The sequence below is a fragment of the Rhincodon typus genome, chromosome 31 (genome assembly GCF_021869965.1).
Source record: "Rhincodon typus isolate 14 chromosome 31, sRhiTyp1.1, whole genome shotgun sequence".
Taxonomy (NCBI): domain Eukaryota; kingdom Metazoa; phylum Chordata; class Chondrichthyes; order Orectolobiformes; family Rhincodontidae; genus Rhincodon; species Rhincodon typus.
Genome location: NC_063362.1, coordinates 21,049,101 through 21,058,011, shown reverse-complemented (window position 1 = coordinate 21,058,011; position 8,911 = coordinate 21,049,101). Strand labels below are relative to the sequence as shown.

The window sequence follows — 8,911 nt, the reverse complement described above, 5'->3', positions numbered from 1 at the left end:
ATTTGATATGTAGGCCCAGATTTTTGTCATGACAGAGACCACCGAAAATCAGAATTCCCTCCCACCAAATGCTTCCTTTCCGATTTTCATAGTGACAGGTTTGGGTATGACCAGACTTCAACTATGCATGGTTCACAGAGACAGCAGGTTTATTAAATGGTCAACTCTACTCATTTAAATCCATTTTCCATATCTCAGTTGTCTGAAACGGAGGCTGTACAGAGCAAATCAAGTCAGAACAGGTGCGTTTCAGTGAATTTACTTTGGACAGCCAGGATACCCCTTTGAAGAGGTGAGGTACTGCATTAGATATGGCCATGGAAGGAAAGCTTTGGGATTGCGAAAAGTAGAAAAGAATGTTCCTAAAAAGTGCATACACTTTTTGGAATGGTAAAACAACCTTGAATTCAAATATTTGTTTTCGTGAGAGATTAGTTGAAGGGATGTCATTGTATCGAATGTTTTTTTAAAAAAATCAATGGGTGAATTTTCTTTTAAATAGTAAAGTCAACAGTGGACACATAATGTAATTTTATATTGGCATGGTTCTTGAGGTTTGCCCATGGCGTATACTAGGTGAGTTTACATGAAGGGAGAAGGGATTGCACTCGCGCGCGCGCGTGTGTGTATATGTGGGGACGGGGACGGGGACGGGGACGGGGGCGGGGGCGGGGGGAGGGGGGAGGGTCAAGGGTGTGCAAAAGTAAGTACTACATTAGGTGCAAGAGCACAAGTTAGCATAGGGCCTTTAAAGGGCCAAGATTTTGGGCACAGGACAATAAATTGGCATAGGATGTATTGGGAACCAAGGGCAATGGGTGTAAGGGAATAGGATAGTCTGGGTCATCAGGAACCATGGAGGTGGGTAGAAGGGCATGGGATTGGTATGGATGTGACATGAGGAATGTGTGGGAGGGGGTAAGAGAGGTAACAGCTGGGGCAATGTTTTAGCTTTATTTTGTTTTTATTAAACTGCAGTGTAGTGCTGGAGCCTGCAGTGCCAGGCCTTGTGCCCAGCCCATATCTGCAGCCAACAGATTCTGCTTTCATTCCAAGGTCACCAGGCCCACCTCTAAAGGAACTCTGATACTCTGGATTGAAAATATAACCTTCTGGGGCATTTTTATTCCCAGGTTGTGTTAGCAGAGTCAATAAAATTCCCATCATTTTTGGGAGTTAGAATCAGTGCCATAATAACTGTGACTTGCTACATAATTAAACACACATTAAAGATTTCAAATATCAGCTATTGGTTGGAAGAGTTAAAATCTGAACTGCTTTAGTGATTAAGGATACTTGGTGCCAATCACAATTTTAACAATCTTCTCAGAATCATCCACGATCCGTGACATTTGACTAGGCAAATCGTTGAATGATGACCGATCAGTGAAGGAGAAAAGGAACAAGATGGCATCAGCTTTGTCCTTGCAGGCCTGATGGGAATTAAATATATGATATAAGGACTGCTCACTATAAACAGGACATTCAATGGTGTTCTCAATTTCAGCCAATACCATAACATTTCATCGTATGGTTGACCAGGGCTGTAAAATCATAACTAAAATGCACACAGTGATCTATGTTCAAGCACACAAAGAAAGGAGGTTCAAAAATAAAGAACTGGGCAACCCAAGTGTAGAGTGAAGATCTACAAATTGAAAACACAGAAGAAAGCTGAGCTATTGCTGTATCACTGCCAAGTAGGAACAGACATGGTCCATCAAACCTGTTCCATGTTGGTTATTTGGTTACATCCTTCCACCTCAACTAAACTAAGAGAAAAAGGGCAGAGTAGATCATTCAATCCATTCATTTACATCAAGGCTGACCTTTAACTTTAACTGCACTTCACTACCCAAACTGTATATTCCTTCTTTCCTCAAAATTGAAAAGTCAATTCATCTCAGCGTGGAATATACTGAACAGCTAAGTAGCCACTGATCCCTGGGATAGTGAATTCTAAAACCTACAAGTATAACGTAATTTTTCATCTCAGTCCTAAATGGTGATCCACTGCACCGAGACTATGCCCCCTAATTCGAGTCTCTCCAGCCAGGACAAACAGCCTCTCAGCATCTACCTATCAGATCCTCTCAAGAATCTTCTGTTTCAATGAGAAGACTTGTCATTCTTCTAAACTCCAGTGAGTGTAAGCTCATTCTACCTAGTCTTTCGTCATAGGATAGCACTCTTATTTCAAGAGCCAATCCAACAATTTCCATTACAAAGTTGGCATACGAATTTTTAAAAAATTTGTCAAGATAAGGGCAGAATTTGAAAACTTTAAAATGAGGACACAATTACATTAGTCCGCCTGGTCCAATTATCTTATATCCTCTAACCTCATCAGAAAAATACATTTGGTCTCAATTTCCATTGTGCAGCATTATGGAAGTCAAGCAATATATTATTAAAACATTTTTCAGAGAACGCAAACTTCATTTTGCTACAATTTTTGGTTATGCTTTTTCAGTTATAATCATTTTTAAAGAACGCACATATTCTTTAAAACTACAGTATTAAAGGTTAGGCTTTTGAGTGTAAATCAGATACAGATTCAATTAGACAAAAGTAGAAACAGCAGATGCTGAATACATTATTCAAATCAGCCTTTCAATCTGAAGGCATTAGAGAAAAATGTGATTCAATCAAAATGCCTCAAATACCAAAGTCATCAAATTGAGTGCTATGACAAAGCTCAGTACCCAGACATGCACCAGCTAAGCTCAATTAGCAGCACTACTGTTTCTTAGTCAGCGAATTGTAGGCTGAAGTATCACTCAGACCAACAACCTAGCATAACGCTGAGAGAGATGCCTGGAATTAAACAAACGGCCCATCTGGCCTGTTTCACTGGTTTGGACTGTTCATCTCATTATTGCTTGCCACTCTCCAGGGCACCATATAATATAAAACATGGTTTAGTTGAAATTCATTAATATTTTCACATAAATACAGGTTCTTCAGGAATGCATTAAACTAAAGCATAAGGATTAAAACTAGATATAAATATTTCACTCGGATTTTCAGAAAACTCTTGTAATTGCAAAGCTTTTAAAGATTTAATGACACACACAAATTATGGGTAAACAGTTGTCATTCAAAATCAGAATGTAGTTGATTTTCTTTGCTCTGTTTGGGGTGCGAATGAATAGGAAAGCTTGGTCCATGTCTGCTGTGATACCCACTGCTTACCCAACCAAAGGTGATATGGAGCACTTTGCTGCTTACAGTATAATAAAAGTTGATGATGGATCAAGCTAGATAGATGAACTAAGATATATGAGATGGGATTTTTAATTGCTGGGAGGCAATGGCCTAGTAGTATTATCTCTAGACTGTTAATCTAAGACCCAGGTAGTGTTCTGGGGACTGGAGTTCGAATCCTGTCATGGCAGATGGTGGAATTTGAATTCAATAAAAGTCTGGAATTAAGAGTCTAGTGATGATCATGAATCCATTGTCAATTTCCGGAAAAACCCAACTGGTTCACTAAAAACCTTTAGAGAAGGAAATCATCATCCTTACCTGGTCTGGCCTACGTGTGACTCCAGACCCACAGCAACGTAGTTGACTCTTTAACTGCCCTCTGGGCTATTAGGGATGGGCAATAAATGCTACCTAGCCAGCAATGCCCTCATCCCATGAATCAATAAAAAATAAGCAAGGTGCAACTGGAGTGCTTCAATTAAGTAACAGAGTTTTAATGAAGGTATTGCAAATTAATGTTGCATGCACAGATTTTAAGGTGCTTGATAAAGCACCAAATAATACACTTGTTAATAAAACTGAAACCGCGCCCCCCCCCCATGGGATTAAATGCACAGTTGCAATATGAATACAAAATTGGCTAAAAGATAAAGAAAGTAGGGCTTAACAGTTATTTGTCAGACTGTGGATGGGAGGTTTAAGCAATAGTCTCTCAAGGGATCAGTATTAGGACTACTGTACTTTTTGATATATAGAATCCCCACAGTGTGGAGGCAAATCATTCGGTCCATCGAGTTCACACCGACTCGCCGAAGAAATTTGTTAATGATATTAAGACTATTGCAATTTTTGGTATATGTTAATGACCCAGACTTGTGCTGAGGGCATCATTTCAAAGTTTGCAACTAACACAAAGCTTGAAAATGTATTAAAGATAATAGTGGCAAACTTCAGGAGGCCATAGACAAGGCAGACATATAGCAGCTAAAATAATGCTGTGTTGTAAGGCATTTTAGAAGGAAGATAGAGAAGAAATATACACTATACTTAATGAAATTTATTTGTATAAATCTTTGAATGCGATAAAATAGGGGGATGGGTCTGGGTGGGATGCTCTGAGGATCGGTGTAGACTTGTTGGGCCGAAGGGCCTGTTTCCATACTTTGGGATTCTATGAAAATAGGTTAAAATAAATATGTGAGATCGTGAATGTTATTAGTAGAAGCAGAGAGTACAAGATATAGGAAATTATGATCAAACATTATAAATTGCCGATTAGGCCTCAGCTAAAACATTGTGTTCAATTCTTGGCACCACACTTTAGGATATGTGTCAAACCACGAGATGTAACCGAGATTTACCAGATTGGTACCAGGGCTGAGGGACTCCTGTTACACAGTAAAAGTAAAGAATCCATGACGATTTCATCAAAATGTTCAAAATTGTGATGAGTTTTGACAAAGTAGATAGGGAGAAGCTTTTTCCACTGACAGCAAAGGAACCAGTAACCCAGATGATTCAAAAAAGACAAGGAAGAAACTCAAGAATAGTTCTTTTTCTTACTCAGTTGTAATGATCTAGAACATACTGTTTAAAAAGGTGGTGACGTAGATTCAGTAGTGACTTTCAAAGAGAATTTGATAAATGCTTGAAAAACATGCAGGGCTATGGGCAAAGAAGAGAACACTAATTACATAGCTCTTTTAAAACCTGGTACAGACATAAAGATCTGAATGATCTCCTTCTGTGGTGTATGAATCAGTGAGTTTAAAGTGAGCCAAAGAGCTGGTGAAGTGATTTGGGATGGTTCTCTTTGTAAGTTTTTTCTCCTCCCCATTAAGGAAAGGCAACTGAGTTCTGCGGGTATCCAATATGCTGATTCCAGTAGTGCAAAGATCAGTGTTGTGTGGGGAATAGTAGGTATATCTCCTGAAACAATGAGTAAGGGTTTCAAAATAGTATCCCTTTCTAAAATAACCTTTCTCCTTTCAAGCTGCTCACCCTAATAAGAATATGGGTGCCATGGGCACCAGCCACCTCCAAACACAACCAGTCTCGTGGCCAATGGCCGAGTTTCATTACAGCAGTCGACCATTGAAAGAAAAGAAGCACAAACTGACATGGTAAAAGACGTAGACATCCAAAACTACATTTTCAGTTGCTGAATTATACTTTGTATTATAAGAGTTTGCCAATTGTTTCTCTTATTTGTGCAAGAAATGAGGGATGCACCTACAACATTCAATCTATGCATTCTTTATCTAATGATTTTGATGCTTTCTTACTGCAAGAATGTGGTCAAATTTCTTCAGTGAGGCCTCACCGCAGTCCCAGAACTGAAAGCGAAACATGATCACTCGACCACTCTCCACCAGCTTTGCTGGCCAATAAACTGTCCTTGTCTGAATTCCTGCATTTAAGAGAATCATGAGACTTTATCATTAAAACAAAGGTAGATCTTATATTGGAATCCCAAATATTGTGGGATATTTTTCTAATTTTAGGAGTTTGCCAAAAAAATAAAATCAAGGCACAGCATCTGGTCGACAAACACCCCTGTACAACAGTGCTTCCTGAACCTTTGCCTGCTGTGACTAGATTTTCAAGCCTAGAAATGATCACAGCCCCTCAATGAGCAGTGAATGGGGGAGAAAAAGACTTTTAACACTAGGGAAGGCAGTTGCCCATGGCAGTCTCAGAGCTCAAAAGTTCTAGCTAATGACCCTACTTGTGCTCCTACCCTCCATTTCAAGAAGCACTGCTATACAGCAAAGTACTCTGAACACACACAAAGTCAGGACACTTCTGTTTAAAAACCCACAAAGTACACTAAGTCCAATACACTGTGTACATATACACTCACAAAATAATATTGAATCGACACAGATATGCGGCTAGTACAGAAATAGTGGTCCACATATACATAGATATATATGCAATCTAGAATATACATACATAATTAGTGAGTATACATAGACACATAGAGTGGAAATAAGCTGTAGCATCACCTGTGGTCTCATGATGTACACTGGAGATTTCCAAACCAGCAAACTTAGCTATTGCTGCGGTTTTTCCTACTCCACTCTTCCCAGACAGAAAGATCTTGTAACTAGCAATGTCAGGTGCAATCTGTGGAGGGAGCACTGGTCGCTCAAGTAATCCTGGAGGTAAACACATTTATATCACAGTGTTACCAGAACAAATACTAACAGAAATGGATGCTAATGTGTTGATCTGCCAATAGATAATGGTAGTCTGGATTCCATCAACCCACAATTCCAAAAATTAAATCTTCCATCAGTTATTCAAGATGCTCCCAAACTTGAACCAATGTAAGAAAGTCAGTTGCTCTCGTAAAATGTTTCTAACCACGACAAACAACAATGATGCAAACAATGAACTGAAGAGTTGGTATGATTTCCAGAATAAATGCACCAAAAACAAATCTGAATGGCAACCGGTCTAAAACATACAGTAGACTTAACTAGCTGTTTGTGTATTGTGCTGTGCTCATTCCCACTGCATTTGTAGGTATGTCGCCTTCTCCTCTTGCCTCTAAAATCTGCAATGAGGGATTAAACATGATAACACCACACGCCAAGTCACAACAAGTGTGAAAACACACTACTCCCTAGGTCAAGGCAGTTGTGGAAAGGAATTAAACATGCTAAATCATGAATAAGTTAGTTTTGAAAGACCAGCTTGGCTTTTCCTGCCCTTTCCCACGTGTCTGTATGAATGCAGATGGTTAGAAATAAGCCTGTTCTTTGTGGCCATCCTTTCACAGTTGACACAGCGGCAATCTTTTTCTTTTATTTACCAAATACTTTTCTCTTGTTTTTGCGCAAGATGCTGGCTAGATATTCCTGGCCATCCACAGAGTTGAGCCAGTCCGCTGTTACTAGAGATCCTGACTTCACCAGAACTGCCATTTCTTGGGCATGGAGCTCAAGGACATCCAATTTCCATTAGAAAGCAACCTGAAAAATCAAACAATTATTACTGTTAAAATTGTATTTCTTGATGTGTCCATCTCTAAAATGTCAATAGATGGTGCAGTGGTTTGGATGTTGATTGGTTATTTCTTTGACCAGAATTCATGTCAAAGCAAAACAAATGTAATTAGTACAAAGCTGCCCATTGTTCAGCACCAATTAGCAATCCCAGAGTGACCCCAGGGATTAGCGAGTTCTTTGAATTACATCTCTGTCCCAAGCACCTTAACCAGTAATATTTATAAACATTCTTGCAAATATTAAAAAAAAGGACAAAGGATCCAGTGCCATCAACTAGGTCCTCTGTTGGTCACTAGGACTTCTCATTGATTATTACCACTTGTTCCAGATGCGTGATTTATTCTTCAATTTACAAGTTACATTTTTACCCTTTCTACCCAAAAGCTTTCCCTTCAGGCATAAGTTGCAAGTAAGGCACTTTAGTCAGACCTCAGGCATCTGACATTAAACTCAGTTACTTCCCACTGGAAGTTCCAAACAAAGCTGGAGCTTTTATGATGGCTTATTAGGTAAATGTACAAGTTGATAACAATAAACTAGAAGGGCCTGGATTAGACCCCGACATATAGCAACCGCCATGATAACATCTGAAATGCATCACTGGGGTGAGGAAAGGGAAGAAGGGAAATCAATCTTCAGTGACCTATGTTGGAAGAGGAACATGCACAAACAAAGAATGAGGACAAAATCAAAGGTGTTGTCTATTGTAAAATTACTAGTCTGGAGAACATTACAATCACGCAGTCTGAAGGAGCCAAAAATATGGATGAGGCAGGGAAAACATTTTACAAAGATTGAAGCAGGCAGTCTTTGTAATGGGGATGACAAAGAGTTGGAAGCTTAGGTGGAGTCAAATAGGACACTGAGATTGTGAAGGCTCTGGCTCAGCCTGAGACACTAGCTGAGAAGGAGCTTGGAACATAAAATTTAAAGTTAACAGTGGATACAAAGAGGAGAAAATGAATGCAAAGGATGAGCAGGGTTAATGGGTCTGGTTCCAGGGACGGGGGTTAGCTGGCCAACCAACGTGAATCAGATTGGTACCAACGGTACAGGGCTCATTCCTAGTTCTGATTGAGCTGCATTTGCAATATGCCTCCTTGTCCTTCCTGTGACAGAGACTACAGTGCTTGGGTTGGACCTGCCTTTAGATATGTAAATGAAGGAAAATAAGTCATGGTGTAATGTTGGAAATGCAGCAGCCAATCTACTACTGCAAGCATTTCCAAACAACAACAGAAGAATGAGCAGGTTATCTCTTTTTTTGATGTAACCCCTCTATTTAAGAAGTGGGCAGAGAGAAAACCAGGATTATAGACCAGTCAGCTTGACGTCAGTAGTTGGGAAAATGCTACAGTCGATCATAAATAATTCAATACTTCAGCATTTGAAAAACAAAGTCAGATTCAGACAGAGTCAGGAATTCTTTGAGGACCAAACTAGTAAAGTTGATGAAGGGGAGCCAAGAGATGTCGTTTATTTGGACTTTCAGAAAGCGTTTGACAAAAGCTCACATTAGACATTGGAGTGTAAAATTAAAGCACATGGGATTGGAAATAGTGTGTGGTTGACGGATAGAAAACTGGCTGGCAAACTGGAAATAAAGAGTAGGAATAAATGGAAACTGAAAGAGCTGCAGATGCTGTAAATCAGGAACAAAAACAAAGTTGCTGGGAAAGCTCAGC

The 8,911-nt window shown here is 39.5% G+C and overlaps 1 protein-coding gene across 1 annotated transcript; it reads right to left on the bottom strand.

Moving 5' to 3' along the window:
• Window positions 1-1,286: 1,286 nt before the first annotated feature.
• Window positions 1,287-7,191, bottom strand: cplane2 (ciliogenesis and planar polarity effector 2). The gene is made up of 4 exons (XM_048614889.1): window positions 7,031-7,191; window positions 6,219-6,371; window positions 5,496-5,620; window positions 1,287-1,433 (listed from the first exon to the last, which is right to left on the bottom strand). The coding sequence occupies exons 1-4, from the start codon at window positions 7,140-7,142 to the stop codon at window positions 1,287-1,289; spliced, it is 537 nt and encodes a 178-aa protein (XP_048470846.1). The 5' UTR covers window positions 7,143-7,191.
• Window positions 7,192-8,911: the final 1,720 nt, after the last annotated feature.

What these genes read in the sequence shown, in the direction of transcription:
- cplane2 (XM_048614889.1), bottom strand. Translation starts at nt 7,142, where the DNA reads ATGGCAGTTCTGGTGAAGTCAGGATCTCTAGTAACAGCGGACTGGCTC. An exon ending in AAACAAGAGAAAAGTATTTG is followed by an intron (nt 6,372 to 7,030) that starts GTAAATAAAAGA and finishes GTTTACCTCCAG; the next exon opens with GATTACTTGAGCGACCAGTG. An exon ending in TGTACATCATGAGACCACAG is followed by an intron (nt 5,621 to 6,218) that starts GTGATGCTACAG and finishes TCTTAAATGCAG; the next exon opens with GAATTCAGACAAGGACAGTT.